Source organism: Lathamus discolor, chromosome 5, assembly GCF_037157495.1.
Source record: "Lathamus discolor isolate bLatDis1 chromosome 5, bLatDis1.hap1, whole genome shotgun sequence".
NCBI classification, from domain to species: domain Eukaryota; kingdom Metazoa; phylum Chordata; class Aves; order Psittaciformes; family Psittacidae; genus Lathamus; species Lathamus discolor.
In genome coordinates this window covers 113,189,030-113,210,510 of record NC_088888.1, presented here as the reverse complement: position 1 = coordinate 113,210,510, position 21,481 = coordinate 113,189,030, and the positions used below count along the sequence as shown (strand labels likewise).

Here is a 21,481-nt window from a genome sequence, read left to right as displayed (position 1 = left end):
TAATTAGAAATGAGAGGTGTCTCTTTCTCCAAGCAGCAGCTAGACTAGTCCAATAATAAAGCAGTTAAATATTAATTGCAAATGAAGGTTCTGATTACAATCCTGAAAGGAACATAAATTTAATAAGCAATTTCAGCTGTACATAAGGAAACAACAGGAGAATGCCCTAAAGTGGCAAGTTTACACAATTAGTCATAGCCAACATGGGTTCACAAGGGGAAAAGTCATCTTTAACTTAATTTCCTTTTATGATAAAGTCACCCATCTAGTTGACCAAGGAAAGCCAACAGATGTGGGGTTTTGTTTGATTTTTGAAAAGCTTATGAAATTGTCTCTCCCAGTATCCTCATGGACAAGATGTCCAGCATACGGCTAGACATGTCTATAAACTGGGTTAACAATTAGCTGGTAAGTCTGGCTCAAAGGGTTATAGTAAATGGGGTTACATCAGGCTACCAGCCAATCACCAGTTGGTTCAATTTTAGAGCCAGCACTCTAATATTTTTATAAATTATGTGGATGCAGGATTGGAATGCACATTAAGAAAATTTGCCAATGATGCAAAATTAGGAGGAACTGTGGACTTCCTCATGGGTAGAGTGACCTTGTAGTGAGAGCTGGATAGAGCTGGACCATCATCGATTGTATGAAATTTAACAGTATTTTTTCCCAGAAGATAAAATAAGTAAAACATCTAGGACAAATGAGTATTTTATTACTTGAGAGGCACACAAAATGGGATCTCCATTCTACTCACTCTCTGTCCTGTGCAACTGCTCCCCACCTCTTTAATTCTTTGTTTCACAGGCAGAGTTATACAACTTCCTATCTGTAGTTTTGTCTGAGAAATAACCCTACCTCTTTTACTATGGTAATGTTTTCCCTCTCATGGTTGTTTCTGAACCATTAAAGCTTTATTTGCTGGCATTTGCCATTTCAGAGATACTCAAAACCACCTTCTAATTATATATCATTTGCTAAACAGAGAAGATAAGGCCCCAATGAAAAAAATGACCGTTGATACAAAATACCAGACTAATTCCTATGGCTGTAAGATCAACTTGGCAAAGGATACTTAAATAACTGCAAGCTCAATATAAAATAGTGACAATTATCTGAAGTCCTTAAAAAGATTTGTAATGCTTACCTCAATGACTCTTGTTTCAAACTCTTCATAAGTTTCTGTTCGGAGAAAAATAGGGCATTACATTTCCTTGTATTACTTATCTAGCAGCACAGCTCTCTGCAGGTGGTATAATTTAAAAAGGACACAGTTTTTATGTAACTGCAATTTATAAATTAATCTCAGCAGTAAGTAGAAAAGGTAAGAATAATTTGAACAAACGTATCTAAAGTGAGCTTTATTAGTTGCTTCCTTTTAAAAAGACCTCAAATATGTTTTGTTACCTGACACCATTCACTCAATCATTCAATCTTTTAGAATAAGGTGAAATAAAGTGAAAAACAGCATATAGCTCTTATTTATAAAGCATAGGTTTGGGTTTTATTAATTTCTTCACTAAAATCCACTTATGTGAAGAAAACTAGCTAAAAAAATCCAGTTAAATGGTAACTTCTCAGAAAGTTTAATACTGCTTGTCATTACAATACAGCTTGCTATAATTAAGAGATAACAACTGCTAAATGCATTCATTGTGCTCCATTAGGGACCCCAACCTCCAACTGCAATCAGTATCTGATGTTTTTAAGTACCATACATGCAGAGAATTAAGATGTAAACAGTCTCCAAGGACTGTCCAATCTAAATAACCAGAGAAGCACACAGGAAGAAAAATAGTTACTTTTTAAATGGTACAGCAAGACATACAAATTTAACTGCCTGCTCTGAACATCACAAAGAAAGCAAAGCTGATAGAAAAACTGAGACATCCTCAGAATCTATTGACTATTTTGATCAGAAGCTAAACTATATATCCTTCTTTTGGAAATCACTGCAACTCACCACTTACACTGAAGCATTTTTGTTATATTATATCCGATATTCTTCCTCATTCTTTACAGCTGCAGAAATGCTTTGAAAATAACCATCCATAGCATGTTACGAAAACAATGTTTTGGGTTTTCACTGGCTGGCAGAGTAAACTGCCTTCCTTCCCTAAATACTGCTCTAAAACTGCAAATGAACCCCAAATTTCATATCCACTGAGCAAAGGCTGTGAATGGTTAAAAATAAAAAAGTAAATCACCAAATGGGTCACTTCCATAATGACCTAAGTATTATCCAATATTATTCAGAATATTCTGAAACTTGTATCAGCAGGCAATCGGCAGGGATTAAAAGAAATTGCAAGTATTTCCTAATACATATTTCTGTGAAGTACCAAGAAGGGAAGGATAAAAAAACCCAATATATAGCCGCTTCAAATAATCATGCATCACATAGCCAGACCTTTTTTCCCCCTTTCAATTTCAAATTCTGCCTGAAAAAAAATGTCTTTGCAATCAAAGACAATTACAGCACCATTTTGTCTAGTAATAGATAAGGCATTTTGTACTGTAAAATAAAGATCACTTCTATGTCACCTCTGTCTTCAAGTCTTTTCATAACAGTGGTAATAAAACACCAGACAGACAGTTCAGGTGTACATTACATATTCAGCCCTACGTGGTAAACATATCCTTTCCACTGCACTGAAAGTTAGTAAGTTTCTGCTCTGTCATTAGAAGAAACTTCAAAATAAGACGTTTTTGAAATGTCTTACAATCTTGCAGGGAGAAGAATGGGAGAAGAGTAAGAATACTGGAGAGCTCTGGGCATGACATATACTGCCTTCAAAGGCAGTAAGTCAAACAGGAGAGCACAAAACCATGCAAACTGCGGTCCACTCAGATCCTCTCCATAGGCCTTCACCCTGACACATACTATAAGAATTGTCAGCAAACAAATCCCTTAGGCTTGGCTTTCAGCAGTTCCATCAGCATTTCTCAAAGTCTGTTTTTGAGAAGCAGGCAAAAAGGCTGCGTATCATGGATAGTGCCAAAAAGATCCTATTTTCTCGAGTTTCTGTTTCAAAACCAATGACCACACAAACACCTGAATATAAATTGCAAATATATTTGTTTCCTTTCATGCAATTGACAGCATACTTATATTTGATCTGTATTTTAATACATGCATTTTCCAAAAGGAGTATCCTATTATCAGCTTGGTTGTGGGAAAAATTAGTGACTTTGAAAGCAACAAAGTAAAATGCAACATCTTGGTATAAGAAGCAGAACAGATAAGAGATCCTTCCAACCTCCCGCTTTTCCAATTTATCTCATGAACAAGAGCATTTCAGTGGAACACAGAAGACCAGAGTTAATGAAAGCAGTTAATACTTATTTTATTTGGTGTAGCTACAGTGAGATTTTGGATAAAAGCTGGAAACAGTAAAATAGTGAAGAACGATAAAGAACTGGGGACTCACTCCTTCACCAACACTGCTTTATCATTTACGCATAACCTCCAAGACAATTATAAACACAATCATTCCTGCACAATTTAGAGATCTGTTAATCTACAAGAAGCAGACTTCTAGCTCACAGTATATGAGTATCAGCAGGTACCCTGTTCCCTCTCTGAAGCCTCTTCAGTTGCAAAGACATACTGTAAACTTGGAAGAAAATTGATTTTATTTCCAATGGAACAATACTGTTCTTTCTCAACTGCTAGTCAGCACAATAATTAGAGGTGCAGTGGAGGAAGATCCGTCTGAAAGAATGAAGCGTATATTATCACAGTATGTCCCCAATTATCTGTTTCTTTTTAACATATTGGTCAATTTCAACCGAATTTGTCAGATGTTGAATGCTAACAACACTGAGGTTTCTACAAGCTTCTTGGACTTGCTTTCATTGGAAAATATGAATGCTGCTGAAGGAAAGCTGCAGTTTATCTTCAGCCTCTGATTATTACTAGAGATTCTAGTATCAGAATACTAGGAAGGGCTGAACTGCAGAACCTCAGAACTCTTGCTTAGACAACAGGGAATACATGCCATAGTCTCAGGTCAAAAAGATTCATTTGGTTTATTCCTCCTAACACCTTCACAGTGTCAATGTCCCAAATCCCCTGCAAAAGCATTAATTATCTGAATAAACAGATGCAGAAAGAACTATGGGGAGCAGAAAATCCTCAAAATTTGTTGCAGATTTAAAGGAAATCAGTGCACAGTGATCAGAAACTGCTTTTCCTCAAGCAAATTTGTAATATAAATTGACAGCTTGATTTGCCTATTTTGACTGTACTACCCTTTCCTCTTTTTGGCTCAACTTTACTACAGCCTCCACACAGCCAACTTTAATGCAAGTAATCAACACCAATAGTATCAGCCAAAAGCAAAATCAATAAAAACATCGGAAGATAAAATTCCTATGTGCATAAATGTTGCTTGCAACAGCTGCCACTGCTTTTAGTGGAATAAACTACTTGAATATCTATTTAAATTTTAAAACAACACAGTCTTGTGTTCAAAGTATGAAACTAGAACTATGAAATTTTCTCAACTTCCTACATATTCCACCACTGAATTATGGGGAATTTGGAACAATTCATTAATTTCTCAATCACCTATTTTTCAGTTGTAAGATTCTGTGACAGTCGTCAAGTCCATTGTTACTTCACTGCCTTCCGTGGAATATTTGCTGTCAAGGTAATAAAATGAAACATGGGAAATAATGATAGGAAATCTTTCATTTATATACAAAAGCATTATGCTGATATAAAAATAGAATTAATTGCTCTTAAAACTGAAGACAATAAAAAAAATCTGAACAGATTGGCAGGCAAACTCTCCTTAAATGCACAAGGTAAATCTGAAGGAAATCATGCATCTCAGGCGCTACAGTGACACAAGCCACAAAATCATCTGTACCAGCTACAGGAATGGAAAACCTGAGAAAGGAACAGAGAAGTAGTAGATAATAATAATGGCATTAGCTTATAAAGCATAAAGCCACAAAAATGTCTATCTACATGGACAAAGGCAATAGATCACACAGGAAGGACAATGCTCTCACTATCTTATGGCTCAGTTCAAAGCATGGCCGAATTTTTAGTTAATGTCCAATAGAATGTAACCAGATAATATTCACAGACAGAAAAGAAATTGATTAACACAAAGCATTGGGCAGAGTGGGGAGCAAAGGTGACTGCAAGATGAGACAACAATATAATTCTGATTATATGCACGTAATTTCCCATTTCTGTTGACTTGCTGCAACATATGTTCCAAGATCCAAGCTTACACTGGGAGAACATATTCCTGGACAAAAATAGCTCCAAAACCATGAACAAGCTTAACACTTACAAGACTGCAACAACCCTGAAACAACAGCGCTAGGAAAAAAAATAAAAATCAACTGTCTTAGGTCATCTTACTAGAAAAGCCTAAAGAAAGACAACAATAAACATAAAAGCATCATTAACTGCATTACAAGAAAAACTCAGCTGAGTAACAACTCATTTCCATATTTAATCAGTTGAAAAGGATTAGGTTTCTAAATGTTAAACAAAGCTACTATAGAATTTCTAGTGGTTTGAATCAGAGCATTGTAAAAAAAAGTTAAGGTCATCACTCTAGGTACAGGACTAGTTTCACTGTATTTAACCAGCAGCAAATAAATATATTCTACTAGCTACATTCAAACTACATCATCTTTAACCACATTTCATTATCAGAACTAGGACAAAAAGCCTGATTAATCCCACAGGATCCTTTAAGAAGCTACAAAAAAACCAAACAACCAAACAACCCAAAACATGGCTATATTTCACACTCAAGCCAATTGTTGAAAACAGAAAACTATTTCCGTACTTCGAGACTCCTGTAACAGTCTACAGCATAGTACATTACACTGTAATGCAATACAATGTAACATCATACAGTCTAACAGCTATATTAGACTAAGCACTGATTTAGCAAGTTTCACTTGTGTTAACACTTGTTCTTTGATTTAGCTGCCTTGCTTCATGTATGGGCATGTAAAAAGAGAAGTACAAAATCAATTTTCATTTGTAGAAAAAGCCTTGATCTCACTAGCTTCAAGCCCCTTATCAGAAAGGCAAAAGTAAGACTAAGACAGATAATCAGTTTTCTTACCTCCATTAGGACCTGGGTCAGGAGGATCCAGAATGACACCTCCCCAACACTTTCCACTCCAACCTCCCTGCCTCTTAATTTTCATTTTTCTTCTCTTCTCATATGTATCCCTCTGCTGAATAAGTTCAGACTGAATTCTCTCTCGTTCTTCTTTTTTTCTTTGGCTAATTGCCTGGACTTTCCCACCTTGTATCACAGGAGCGTTAAGACCAGGCCAGAGGAATCCAGAACGTCCTTAAAAATAACAGAAAAAATATGGTTTATGCCAGATTAAGAGTGAAATGCTGCACACTGGAAAAATGCAGTAAAATGGAAGGTTCTCAAATATTTCAAGTGTGTTTTATGATACAGAATTTAGATTTCAAATCCAAGGACACATTAAAAAAATCAGGATTTTTTTTTTTTTTAAAGACAAAAAATACATCAAGCAGTTCTGACACCAAAGAAATTAACAGCAATTTGTCAATTTATTAAATCAAGAAACATTATACATGAAAAGGTCAAGACATGTCTTCAGCCCCTTATTTATGAATCTACCTTCACCAATCGCCTGGCCTTTATTCAGATTCTTCCTTAGCTTTTTCTTCCTTCTCTTTCCTCTTCCTTTCCTTACTCCCACACCAGTCTCTGCCAAAGCTCCTTTCCACAGCTCATCAGCTGTCACTGAAATAAAAAAAAACCTTTCATAAGCATCGTACAAGTACAGCTTATATAGGAAACTGAAGCTGAACATAAAAAAAAAACACCCAAACTTGAAATGTTAACCCTTGTTTGACCTTCACTGGGATTTGAGCTGCAGGATTACTGCCCTGCTAAGTGATTCTCTATGTATACGCATCTGGTGCAGAGATGGGTCTCTACTCATGACTGAAATCGGGTAGGCACACAGCCAGGTGCATGGGTTTTTAAATTAATTTCGAAAATCCTTTGAAGACAAACATTCCTAACCAGTAATCAGTAAGGTTATTAATTCCCAAGCCATTAGAAGAAAATAATTCATTAGAACTCTGCAACAACACCTGTAAGCACTTATCCAAGGACAAATATCAATGACAGCCAACTTGAATCACTCCTAAAATTATCCAAGGATTAGCCTACTTTAAAAAGCCACAAAACACAAGAAGTTAACCAACAACATAAATCTGCTGTTATGTTTCACCCAGGGGCAATGTTACTATGGCAGTTTAAATCTTGTCTTCTCTAATTAGAAACTGATTTTGTTTATTTGAAATAGGAAAAAAAATAAATCAGTAAATGCTTTTAACCAGGGGAATTAAAATAACTATGCTCAAATAGCTACAGTTTCCCATCAGCATTTCATGCTTGCTAGATTAATACACGAGAGTCCTGATCACAGAGTGGCAAACGCATTGGAACTGGGTAAGCTCTACTACGCTGACAACATGGTGAGGCCCAGGAGTTACCCAAGATTTCCAGAGGTATCACTAAATGCCCAAGTTTATTTTTTCATTGAGTAAGTTTGTATTAAGATACAAAGATATGACACCCATCTTTTCAGCCAAAAATCCTTTTCAAAGTGGGATACAGAACTGTATGGTATATGTGCTATCCCTGGAGACTTTAAGGCCGGGTTGATGTGGTTCTGGGCAACCTGATCTAGATGAAGGTGTCCCTGTTCATTGCAGGGGGGTTAGATTAGATGAGTTCTGAAGGTCCCTTCCAAACCAAGCTATTCGATGGCTCTAACTGTGACTCTTTTTTGAGAAGTTCAATCCTGAATCAAATAACAAAAGCTCAGTACATTAGGAAAGCAAGTGCACAAGGAAGGACACACAACATAAGGCCAGAAAGCTACAAACCAGCATTCCCTCGAGACAGACAACAGCAGAATAGCCTAGAAAGTACTACATACACAAATAACGTAATATATAATAAATATATAATACATATTTCAGCTGTATCACAGACAAGTGTAAAATGTGTACTACAGACAAGCAGAAATGCCCATGGACAACAGCGTTTATCACAGTTCCCATGTGCTGTGAGGCAAGAATTGCATTTACTCCTGGGCAGGCTTTAGTCTGTGTAGAAAAGAATTTTTTATCTTTTCTAGACATTCAAGTGAGCCCTAATGTCCAGAGGTTTATGGTTAAAATATCCCACCAATGTAAATGTATCAAATGGCTTGAAAACAGCATCTAAACTGTGAGCCACTAAAAAAAGTTTCCAGCTGATTACAAACTGACGCATGTATCTGTGTGCTAATAAATAATAGTAATTAAAAAAATCTTCTGCTGCACAGAACTCACCAAACAGAAAAACCTAATTGCTGACTCAACATGTTACTTTCAATAAAGGTCAAAGGGTGATAGATACTAGGCTGTCTACAGCTAGTGAATATTACCCTAAGATGACACTGCATTAAAGCTGAGTCAAAAAAAGACCGGTGGTAAGCAGGTAATGCATGATGCAGCTTTTGATGTTCCAAAGTGGACTATAGGATTCTCGCATGAGTTGGAAGTTTGACGATCAATCATGTTAAGCTTCTTAGCTTATGCAAAAAACACTGTGTAACTAGCAATTTATTTTTCCTCATGATAATCCTGCTAGCCTGGAAACTTGGAATTACAATAAAGGTATTTACATTTTCTTTGCCAGGTTATTTTTAAGCTGGAACAGTTCCCCAATCTGCTGCAGTTTGTGTGGCCTCATGAAGGGCTGTAACGGCTACAAAGGATGCTGCAGAGGGGCAGCAACAAGCAGTTGAGACACATGAACAGGGAGCCCTTGAGCTGGTTATACACTCAAAAAAACCCCAGCACTTCGAGCTGTATTCTAAATAGCTGTATGATAAAATCACTTAATCCCAATAGAGGAAAGAAGCAAAAGGAGATTGTTTTGTACCAAAGGAGATCAGTCAATGCTAACAGATCCTGCGAGATGAGGTCGGACTGAGTCAAATTTTGGCCTCAAGCACTGCACAACTTCTGACAAAATTAAAACCAGATGAAAACATCACATTCGGTAGCAAAGTGCAGTTCATCTAATCAGTCTATAATAATACCATCATGTGCTTGGAAAGCAGCTGCATTTAATGAAACATCAGGAGCCTGCAGGCTACAGAGCTGAGAGTTCTTTGTAAGATGGCAGATATCACACTGATTTTAAGACAAAGTGACAAGCATGGAATATGGAAAGGATAGGGTGCAGTCAAGAAGATTACAATGGTGGGGATACTGCTTACAATAGGCAGACAACACAGCAACAATGAAAAAAACCTGACCACAAGAAAGATCAATCTGACTTGGCAGCAAAGCGCCAAAATGATTCAAGAGCACATACATAGGCAGGAGAAATGAACTGTAGTGGATAAAACCAAAACAGAATTAGGGATTGCTGCACTCCTTTTTGCCTTTGTAAATGCTCAGAAATGCTCTGAAGGTATGCAATCTCTTAGTGATTTATGGCCTTTCCTTAATTTTGCCTCTTTAAACTTTGATTTTTGCATGCATTCCTCCAGAACTAAAATAGACCCTGTCATAAAAGCCCCCACATTTCTACTCAGTTACCAAAAGGTCCATAGCTACTAACTGAAAAAAGAAATACAAGAAAATGTGTCATATATAAAATTTTATTTTATAGGTTAGAAAAAGATCCGCTATTTAATTTTGCTGAGAGCATTCTTTATGCAAGCTGATTGCTAACAACTGCGAAGAGTAAGTCTGCATGATACCATTCCATTCTTCTTAACCCACATAAAACATGTTTGTAATATTCTGAAAAGGATTTGATTTTATGTCTTTTTATACTGTCTCTGAATTTCAGGAACCCGACAGTCCCAGGGCACACTTCAGAGGAAGATGAGTATTAGATCACACCTCAGTAACTCACAAGTATTACTGAAAAGACTTGCTTTAAACTGTACCAGAAAACAGTATCCTAGATCATGATAAACGAAGATTAACAGCACATTTCTTTGCCTTCTGCAAGATGAGTTCCCAGCTTGCTTAGAATAGGAACTACAGAGAAAGACAAGTAGCAGTAAATTGGAAAACTAAAGGGAATAAAAGCAGAAGAAAGAATCAATTTTATAAGTAGGCTCACTTCTACTGACAAGCAATTTTTCCTTAAGCTTTTTATAATGACAAATGGTCTTGTAGAATCAGAGCAGTGGAAATCCAAAGACATTAATATTAAGCATATAATAAAAAGACTAATGAACATATTACAATAAACATGCATCTTTCAAAGTGCTGTTGCCCACTAGTGCTGTTGCATCTACATATCTGTATTACCTTAAGGAACTCACTAAGGTCTTTTTAATCACTAACATTCTCTTTCAGGTTTCAGCTTGGAATACACACTTTTATTAGCAGATGAAATCTAAAAAGGTATGGTAGTTCAACCCCTTGCCTTCTTCAGACAGTGAGTTTGCCATCTCCAAACAAAAAAAAAGGTTTGGAAAAAATACTTCACACACAAGAAACATGAAAGAGCATCTGCAAAGGGAATCTGCTGCTTACATAATCTATTACAAATTGCATGATAAATTACGCAGTCTAGATTCAGCTGCTTAATGACCACAAGGAGACATTTTTTCTCAGAAGCAGATTAAAGGCTTAAAAATCAGCTCCTCTAGGAACCAAACCGCAGAAATCTCACTGTACTCAGGTGCAGAGGGCATTTCATTGACCTTGTCCTATAGGAAACAGAAGACACACTAGTCAGAACATTAACATGGGCTCAAAAGCAGCCAAATTCATAGAAGAAAAAGCCACCTAGAAGTGAAATAAATGAAAAAAAAAAAAAAACCCACCAAAAAAAGAAAATCCATTTGCAAATCACTGAAGGTTGTGAGGTTTTCCTAAGGAAGCACCCCTACATACTCATCCAACTCTTACTTTCTTCCAGTAGTGTGAACTGCTGTTGGAGACAGGATGCTCAGTCAGACGAACATTTGGTCTGATGAGGAGAGGTTTTTCTCACACTCTAGAAGTCCATTTTTACCTTACTCCTCTAAGACATTACTGTAATGTATAATTTTCATATTCGGTATCTGTTGATTTTAAAACACATTTCTGAAAGAACAGTATGGACTCTGTAAGTTCTTAGAAAACATACACATTTGTATCACCTTACCACAGCTGGCATCACTGAAGACTGATAAGAATAGGCCAAGCATTAAACAGGTATGAAAAGCAAATGATAGGCCTGCCCTAAGAGCTGTTCTCTAGGTATAGGTGAAATTGGATGAGAATAGGGAAAACAATATATTACTTATTCGTATAATGCTGCCTTCGAGGTTCACTGTAGAACAAGACATCATTGTGTAAGACGTTAAAAACAAACACATACCCACTCTTATTCTCTGCCATAGCTGTACCTTCAAAAGTCTACCATTATGGCTAAGATTTTAAGGATGTGCATCTCTGTTAAGAACTATGCAACTGTATAGTCGACAGTGAAAAGTCTGTTCATGCCCCAGACAGCTTAGAAACAAATTCTTCACTACTAAGAACTGCATTTCAGTATTTGTTCTGAGTGGTCAAAGCCTCAAGAGAAAGGTCATTCTGACAGCGTTCATGAACAATTAATATTAAGTCATGCTTCTAAAGCAGGATGTGCTGAAAGTCCAGAAAGATAATGAAGTTAATCTTCATAAAACTTTTACTGTGTAGCTATTATCTACTATTGGAATTAAAGTGAACAGAGTAATCCACTCACTTTTAAATTAAACAAGTTCTTAGTGACAACTTCACTGCCAATAAACTGATATCCCATCAAATAAGAGTTTTTATCATGGCACTGACGTGATGAAACTAATTTATTAAGCAGCCTCATCACTGAAGAACAGGCAGAGCTAGATTATTTCAATTACACTGGATTTTACAATATCTTAAAAAGAGACAACGGCAACCCTGTCTCATCAGAGCTAACTGAAATAGTCTACAGGAGTTCTAAACATTAGGCTTTCCTTGTAAAATGACAGCTTTCTTCAGAAACCTACAAAGCCCAATAGTAGTTAATTTTTCTTAAAAACCTTGATGGGTTTTAGAAGACATTGGCTTTCAGCCTATACTTCTGTTATTTTTGATATCAGATCACAACAATATTTTAGCATTCTTTCACCAATTTAACCAAAACTAATTATCAAGGCCAAAAAGAACTATGGTCAGGTGCTTCCTCAATTTGAAAAATGGAAGACAGCAATGACTAAAATGACGTTCAGAAATATTATCAAAACTTTCAAACCTCTGGTAAAGCTACACATCCAGTTCTACCTTTCAGTAGAACTGACTGATCCATAAACCTGCTAGTTCTGGTGAAGCACACCATGAAAGGAATCCTCAGTCAATGCCAAGGTGCTGTATCACTGTAAAATTTAAAATGCTGTATTTTGTTAAAGCTGCATGCTGCTGATCTCAGAAAATTAATCATTCTACCACTGTCACTGCAGGTGATATATATATCCATTATGGGAAATCAAAATTTACGATTAAAATCTTTTTAGGAACCAGTGCTTACATCACATCAGCCCACATAATATCCCCAAAAGATTCGGAAGTAGTTTTGTCAAAATCAGCGTGTTCATCCTGAAAGAGAACTGCCCTTGCTACTTCCTTTATCTCCAAACTGCAACTGTCTGCCATCATGTGACATCATAGTTTCTTGACTCTCTGTCTAACCCCAGTCTGCACGCAGAAAAGTGTAGGTTCGTAAGAAATTATATATAATGCTGGATTACTCTTGAATTTCCTCAGTGACACACTCAAAACATTGTTTTCTTCTACTGCAAGGCACCTCTTACATTCAAAATGGACGTGTATGATGTACATCTGATACAAGTTCTGCTGAAAGATGATGAAAAAAAACCAACTCCTCCCACCCCTGCAAGCGATGGGCAGCTACTTTAACAAAACACATGTTCTTCTTTACAACTCTGCCTCCAGCCTCTTAAGATGTCATCTTCTGCAGATATTATCTGTTAGTTCTACAGGGCCTTTATACAAACCTAGAAATAGTGAAGAATATAAAGCATTCAGTCTAGACAGCCTTCTACTGAGTAACTCAAAATTAATTTGGATAGCAGGTGGAATCTTATGCACTGCAAGAATATGGACATTGAAAATGTTCCAAGAAAGACAAGGACTACTGCAATATGACAAAGAGGAACATTAGGCCATGTAAGAGATTAGAACCATGGGACAGATTTAAGATAGTTTTAGGTAATCTTCACAGACTAAAAATTAGAACTGCACGTATCTGTAATGTTTCCACTGAAAACTTAAGCTCATTTCTACTTCTCACTGCTAGCCGATTTCCACAGAAAAAAAACAGAAATAACAGAAAAAAAACCCTAATCTAGAAAGAAATTTTCTAGCTTCTGTTAGATTTTGCTAATAAAAGGCTGAAGCTTTAGGGGCTACCTTCTTAATCATAGAAGTTGAAGAATGTAATTAAAAAATGTTAAAGTTCTCATTATGTAGATTGCAGTAAAAAATTAGTTTACGTGTGTCTGCACATTTGTTGCCAAGAGATGTCTGTATTACGTATTATGGTAGTACAACAAAACCTCTGGAGCTAGAAAATATTATTCAGAAAGATGCATCCATACTGCTCCACAGACTTAGTGAATTTCTCTGCTTAACTGCAAACCCTAAGCATGCTTTCACAGTGTACCTGGAATCAGAATTTCACTTTTTTAAAACTGACACTTTATCACAATGTCATCAGGAAGCTGTAGATATGAGATTTTCCAGTTAGCCACAATTCAAATGGTGAATAAAGCTGCCTACAAACCTAACTGTTGACAGACTAAAAACTTGTTAGCTTAAAGGAGGAACCAAAATTGCTCTAAATTATCTGGACAAACATCTGAGAAATTATGGGGGGTTTCTTCACAGCAACTTGTTAAAAAAGCAAGACCTTAACTTAGCTAATAGATGCTGTTGTAAATGCTACTGTTTTGAAGGTTGCTTTAATTAGTAAAGCTGGCATTAGTGTCACCAGATGGATACAAAGAAAAGATTTCGGTGAGGTCTGTAAACAAAACATCACTGGCCTCAAAACTAAATGAAAACCAGAGGCCAAGCACCTTCACAAAAGTTACACTTCACAGCAACACAGCAAAACCCAGTAAGATAGTCCTCCCCATTAAGCACAACTAACTGTATGGCATTTGGCATTCACTTCCCTTTTTCTGCCTACAATTAACCAACTATTCTTTAACAACAGGCACCTCCCTTGTAAAAGTAAAAAAAAAAAAAAAAAAAAAAGAAGAAAAAGGCAGTTGTATCTTTGGATCTCTTTATAACATTAATGCTGAAACATCAGAACTCTTCATATTATACCACTGACAGTCACAAGTGGTAACTCAGTAACTACTTATCTGGAGTGTTCACACTTAAAGAATAAAAAAATAAAATCACTCTGATCAAATTAAGCACAGCATAAAAAAATGAACAATATAATACAAAGAAAATTCACACAGCCCTACAAAAATGTAACATAAAACGTAATTTAAAGGAGCGGGCTTTCAGGAGCTGATGTTTCCAAGAAAAAAACAGAGATTTATACCACGTACAATTGCCTCCAGCGTGCAAAGCCTCCAGAGACAAAACATGTTACTCTGTGTATGATTATATATTGTTGGCCTGAATGATTCTCCCTTGATCATTACAATCTAGTTCTATAACATCTGAAAAAAATCATCCTATTCCTTACTCTGTATTCTAGCTAAGAGGATGCATCACCTAGCAACACAGAAATTAAGTTCGTCTTTTCATTTGTTCCCAAGGGTAGGCTAATGGAATTAATAGTCTGATTTGGAAAGCATGATTTTTATATAGTCACAGTATCAAATAAAAGTTATTTTCATATACACTTGGATACACAACAGATATTGAGAAAATTACGCTAGCTGATTTGAATGACTGGGATCAAAGATAACTCCTATAGCTGGGAGGCAAACCCATCTGTGCGTACCTCCTCTACCTTCAGGAATGACAGCCCAGGAATGTACTGACAGTTAAGGAAAACCAATCTGCCCTATCCTCTCAGACAAAAGTTGGACTGAAACAGACACAATAAAAACATTACCTGCAAATACCAGGTCTATTAAGACACACTGAAAAAGGAGGCAAGACTTTTCAGAGGAAGTTATATATTTTTTAAGTATGATCAGAAAAACCTCAGGCCCTTCCACATCTAAATAAGCATGTGAAATTCTTAAGTAAATGGAAACCAAACTGTTTCCCATAGTGGGAACAAAAAGCAAAAAGGAGGAACAGCAGCTAAGCCTGGGATAACAAGATCATTTAAAATGATTTCATTACAAACTCACTTAAATATGTCACAGGACAAGAATAAACTCATGTACATTTTTGTGTCAGAGTTGCAGGAGGTAACTATCTAGGTAAGGATCACAGAGTGCCTAGGGTAGTTGCCATTCCTCTTATTCACATTAATTTTGTCAATTTGAATGAGTTAAACTGTTTTAATAGTTACGTTGAAGCTACAGATATGCCTACTAACAAGAGCATGTTAATATTCTTATACGTATGATGGAAGAGAAATAAACCTTTACTAATGAGAAAGAAAGGAATGGTCACCTTTCTCAGTCACAAAGAACCTGTCATTTGGTTGACATTTCACTTGAAAATTGTTTCACATAAAATGGTTATATCTGCATTTTTAATGTTACCACTTCTGAAGCAACTACACTGCTAGAGGATATGAATGATTTATACTGTTACTATCTACTCCATTTGAATTTTGAAGATTTTATTTTTTTTAACATTGTAAGAGAAAACGTTCTTAGAAACTGTGCTTTGAAATAGAAACCATCTATCTTCTGAATCTGATGAACACATAAAGGAGGCACACTTATATTCTTCCAAGTTGTAAGCTTAATAAGACGTAACAGGTAGATTGCCTAAATATAACTTGTTCAAGATTTTGTTAATTCAGACAATGCAGGTGCCATCACAACAAACATTTTAATTCAGTCATCTAACAAACATTTTTCATTAAGTCATCTAACAAGACAGCTGGCAAACTTTCTGATAAAACAGAGCTCATCTAGACTTCATGAATATGAACACAAGCATAACTAAGGAAACGATCTAACCTACAAATTGTAATCACACTGCAATCACTTGCAATGCTAAATTATAAATTTAAGATAAACAAAGTAACAACAGTGCTTAGCTTCTTACATATTCTTATCTTGTGACTGCTTGGGTGCCTAAGAAAAAGTTCTACATTATTTTTTTCTGCAGTTAGCATCCTTAGAAAACTTTTACCACGCAGAGCCTCCGGTTCACACACTGTAGCTTTTTGCAGTTCTTTTGAGACCGCCCTACCCTCAGCTGTTTGAAATCAGTCAATGGTCAAAATTTACTGAGTAAGATGAAGAGCTCGCCAGCATGACTGTTTAAACCATTTCTTTAGCAAATGTAGTAAAACTTGTATTTTTCTGCATTAAAAATGTAGAAAACACAGTATTCTGCCACTTAGATGTTGAGAGGAATAGGAGGAGACCACCAGTTCTGACAGCTTGATTCTGCAGAGGTCTTGTATTTGATGGATTATAAACAGTCAAGGAACTGCAAACTGCTGCAGTTATCTCCTGCAGAGATTAAGTTCTTACTATTCCTTCTTACCCGCTTTGGGATACGATAAGGAACTACAAAACAGGTGGAATGGCCCCTTCGGCTATCTCAGCTCACAGTCCCAAGTGTGAATTTAAACAGCCATTTCTCTATGTTAAGTATATGTGGAAGAAAGAACTGCAGCTGGCCAGACAATTAGCAGACACTGTCAACAGGTTTTTGTTTAAAACATTACTGCATTTTAGTTATTTCTTTTTTGAGACAGCACACCTGGAACAGTACATCCTGCCTGTGCCTCAAAATTAATTTAGAAAATAAACACACAATTTATTCTTAATAAAGGAGTATGAAACAGAGGGGAAGGTACTTCCCCCCTCCACCCAACGATGGATATTAGATGGACTGATTCACTGTGACGTGAAACAAACCCTTGCTTGCTGCTAAAAGATAATAAAACTGAACTTGCGCATGCACTTCTGTCAAATAGGTGTAGTTGCAACTATAATCTTAGGAGACAGGTAGCTAGAACAGATTAAAAAAGTTACTATACATAGATTCTCATGACTGTATCTCTCCAAAGCAAAATTTTCTTTTCTTCTTCTGTTTATTACAGATAATAATTTTACTCCAACTCAAGACTTACACGTATTGAAGAAACTGCTTTGTCTGCGTTGCTCTACTGTCACAGTCCAGGGGGCAGAAATGGAACATCGTGCCTGGAAAGCCCATGCCAGGCTAGAATATGAACAACAATTTCCTTTCACTGGCACAGAAGCAAACCCTAAGAATAAAGGCAGAAAGATGTTTATATAAGGGACATTTTCTTCTTTAAAACAGCATTTTGTGCAAATATACACACCAGAAGAAAAAAACAGCAGTACTGACTCATACAGCTTAATTTCCAAAGTGAACTGAACTTCAACCTTCTGTCCTGAAGTGCAAAGAAAGTTGCCGGAGGTGATGGTGGTGAAATATTGCAAGGGAAATTGTCACGAAGAGAAGATATCTAGAAGGCTTCTAACTGGTGATAGAGTGAGAATGCACCCTCAAAAAGTAGAAATATTGTCCTAGCAGCAAAATGTGCAGTAACATCCTGCACACAGTTGAAAGTGATAAATAAATATACTACAAAATACCGTATGTGCTAGGAAAACCAACTCTGAAATCAGCCCAATAATCCTGCTCAATATCATAGAATCATAGAATGGTTAGGGTTGGAAAGGACCTCAAGATCATCTAGTTCCAACCCCCCTGCCATGGACAGGGACACCTCTCACTAAACCATTCCCCACAAGGCTTCATCCAACCTGGCCTTGAACACTGCCAGGGATGGAGCACTCACAACCTCCCTGGGCAACCGATTCCAGTGCCTCACCACCCTAACAGGAAAGAATTTCCTCCTTATATCCAATCTAAACTTCCCCTGTTTAAGTTTTAACCCATTAATGATGCGGATGGTGGGGCAGAGCATACCCTCAGCAAGTTTGCTGGTTATACAGAACTGGGAGGAATGGCTGATGCACCAGAGGGTCATGCTGGCATGCAAACGGACCTTGACAGGTTGGAGAAGAAACGGGTTGACAGCAAACTCAGTGTGCATATTCAAGAAACTAAAAAGGGCTATACTGTCTTGAAATCAAGTTTTCAACACGCTATTCAGAAAATAACAGAAAAATCCTACTTCTTCCCAAAGTACATTTAAATTAAATCTTTTCAGATGGTTTTTAAAAGCAGAAAATAAGCATGACTTTTATCATGTTCTGTTACCATCCAGTATCAATAAAATAACCACCATTTTTTGAAATCAGGATAATAGCTCCCTTTAGGCAAATCAATTCCTGCAGCAGGAAGCTCTAAAAAAATTCAAAGTCATCTTAAAATGTGAATTTATCATCATTTACTCCCGTAAAAAGTTAAAGTTGAAAGTAAAACACCATCATGAACAATTTTTGAAAACCTATCAATTTTCAAAAAATAAAAAGTGTCTCCAGTAAGTACTATAAACAGCTGGCTTGGGAAGAGTATAAAGTGAGCAAATATGTACGATACTGTCCTCCTTTATATTTTCTCAGTCTCTGACTACTTTCAGTACAGGTGGTTTCCTCAGAACCATGCAGAAATCTTTTATCCACAACACTCCTTGATAAGGAGTCACACAAATCTACTGCTCACCACATCGTGAGCTAGGTTATTATTTTATGGCTGGCAAACAGAAGAAAAGGAAAAAGTCAAATGTCAGAAAAAGAAACAGCCAAATGATCACTGGTGTGATAGAAAAAGGTCAGAAGACTTTCAGCTGATCTCAAGAAGTCTGGTGATCCAAAGTTATTTTAAAAAGTACTACAACATCCAACTATTACAGCTCATAACAGAGCTTGCTAAAGACCATTGTGAGATCCTGGCTTCAACTGAAACCAGTGACAAACCTCCTGTTTTCTTTAAGGATTCAATCTTCTTTAAAGTGAGAACAATTTATACTTGTAAGACCCACAGTGAAAGAATACCAGCTTCAGGCTGGCAATCAAAATTACATGTCTAGGAAAGCCTATGGGCTTTGTTGACCATATTCTGAACACCAGGAGATGAGACACGTGGTCTCTGAATTGCAGCAGGACAAAAGAAGGAAGAAGACAGGGAGAAAAAAAAAAAAACCCAACCCAAAACCTAACCTAACCAAATCTATATGATTCTCAAAGTCTGATACACTGAGTACTGGTATTTAATAAAATATACACTTCTGTACACACACTGCTACCAAGGGAAGAGACACTTTGAAAGGAGAGCAAAGAATAAATTTATGGAATGTAAACATCTGAAACGTCACATCTCAATAAAACAGTGTTTTGACATGTAAGTATGTACAGCTAATGCATCATATCCTCCATTCCCTATGCATCCTCCAAACATATGATGGGATTCTTATCTAAAACCTGAATCATACGTAAAAGCAAGACAGGTCATGAATGCTGGACTGATGTCTTGCCACCAGCAAAAGACACGTCTCTCTTAGACATGCTCTGCACTAACATAAAACTAACTTCTCAGTGACACATTCCTGCTATAAACATTACAATTAAAACCCTGCACTGACTTTTAAGTGCTGTCTAAATACAAAATTTTACACAAGTATAAACATACATACATTCAGCACTAAAAAAAGAAAAGAAAATCACTTAACACAACCACTATAAAACACAAACTGCTTTTTAAAAAACCCTCCAGCTTGCCTTGGAAAATTTTGGTTGTAAAGAACTTAATTTCTCAAGCTAAAACCCACGCATTTAAAATCACAGCATATGGAAAGGGTCGTTACCTATCTGGGCTACACATGTAACACTAAAGTAATCAAACCAGAAAGAGTTAGAGGGTCACACCTGAAGTCACAGATTATTTTAATAAATTATTTAGGAGCAGATGCAGCCTTCTACTTTTCCTGGTCTATTTGCAAGAAGTATTGTTTCTTTTTTAGGATATACTCTGTCACTAGATAGGGAAGATGTTTCCCTCCACCAAGGAAACAGCACTTGCCTGCTTTCAAAAGTCCCTGAATGCTAAGGCTTTAACTGCAGTTTGGCTATGGAATGGGCATCACTTCATCACCAATTACCCTGAGAAAGGAAAGAGACCAGAAATTCTTTAACTGCTTAGGTTTTGGGGTTTTTTTAATTATTTTTTTTTTTTTTTTTAGGAGTGGAGGCAAGTAAGTTTTCAGGAGACTGTAGAAGCTAAATAAAACCTAAGAACTTTGTTTTGCCTTTGAAGGTGAGGGAGAAAAAAGGGACATACTCTGCTCAAAGCCAAAAAAATGCTCAGCTCCCAGGTGTTCTAATACCAAGCTTGAATATACTTTTACCAATGTAATCTGGCCTTTCTTCCCACCTCAGTTGCCAGCTTTCCCTGGAAAACACACAGGCATTCATGTAGTTCATTATCACTTTTGCAGAGAACATAAATGCATACAAGCTACCTAGGCTGTATAAAGGATTCTGAGACGGGTTCACCTATATTTATTATCAGGGTGCATAGCTGATGGGATAACAGATGACTGACAGAGGTTTCCAAAGGCACCGCTAGCCTGCCCCAAACCCTGTAATGATGAACAAGATCTGCATGCCTAATGCCCATTCGTGATCTGAAGTACATGTTTACTGCATGTGAAGAAAAAAAAATATGGAAACTGCTAAGTACTGACAACAGCAAACTTGTCCACTGATGACAATGCAAGTGTAAAGCTACTTATTTCATGAGGTATTTATTATGCTTCCTGTCCTGGAGAAGAATAACATGCAAGAGCAACTAGGTTGACACTACCTAGCAAAATACAGTCTTTTAAAAGTTTGTTTTGAAATTCCCATTAGTGTTATTTAGATATAAAAGAGGATTCATGTGTAGCTCCTGCAGGACCAGGAGCGACTGGACAGACAAGGGAATGTATGCAACTGTGGTGTTTCCTGATCCGCACATGTAGTGAATAGCTCCTACTTCTCTATGTGTTGTTCTTATCACTAGATATTTAATACTGTGCCACAGTAACCACTGTAAAGTCTCACAGATAGAGCTGACTCCAACAAACAGCAAAGTACTTCTTCCATGATGGAATTAATAAAATAGAGGGAAAATCATTGCCAGCGCTTACAAAACACAAATACGCATATGTATAAACACCTCAGTATGACAGTGATCTCTGAAGCAGACACTCTGATCTTCCTCCATTCCCTAGCAGTGCTGTCGATATCATACCAGTGCAGGCAGGCAGCAGGCCGCAGGGGTTGCCCTTCACAGGTCATGCCCAGACCACAGAAT

At 36.8% G+C, this 21,481-nt stretch overlaps 1 protein-coding gene across 2 annotated transcripts in view; it reads right to left on the bottom strand.

The window, feature by feature from the left end:
- Window positions 1–21,481, bottom strand: part of MRPS5 (mitochondrial ribosomal protein S5) — a 41,236-nt gene that overhangs the window by 19,119 nt on the left and 636 nt on the right. The window contains exons 2-5 of one of the 2 annotated variants that reach the window (XM_065682159.1): window positions 17,322–17,459; window positions 6,642–6,767; window positions 6,105–6,338; window positions 1,148–1,182 (exon numbers count right to left, since the gene is read on the bottom strand). In XM_065682159.1, coding sequence (XP_065538231.1) covers window positions 1,148–1,182; window positions 6,105–6,338; window positions 6,642–6,767; window positions 17,322–17,459 — 533 coding nt within the window. The remainder of the gene's footprint in view (window positions 1–1,147; window positions 1,183–6,104; window positions 6,339–6,641; window positions 6,768–17,321; window positions 17,460–21,481) is intronic. The other variant, XM_065682160.1, reaches the window with a different exon arrangement.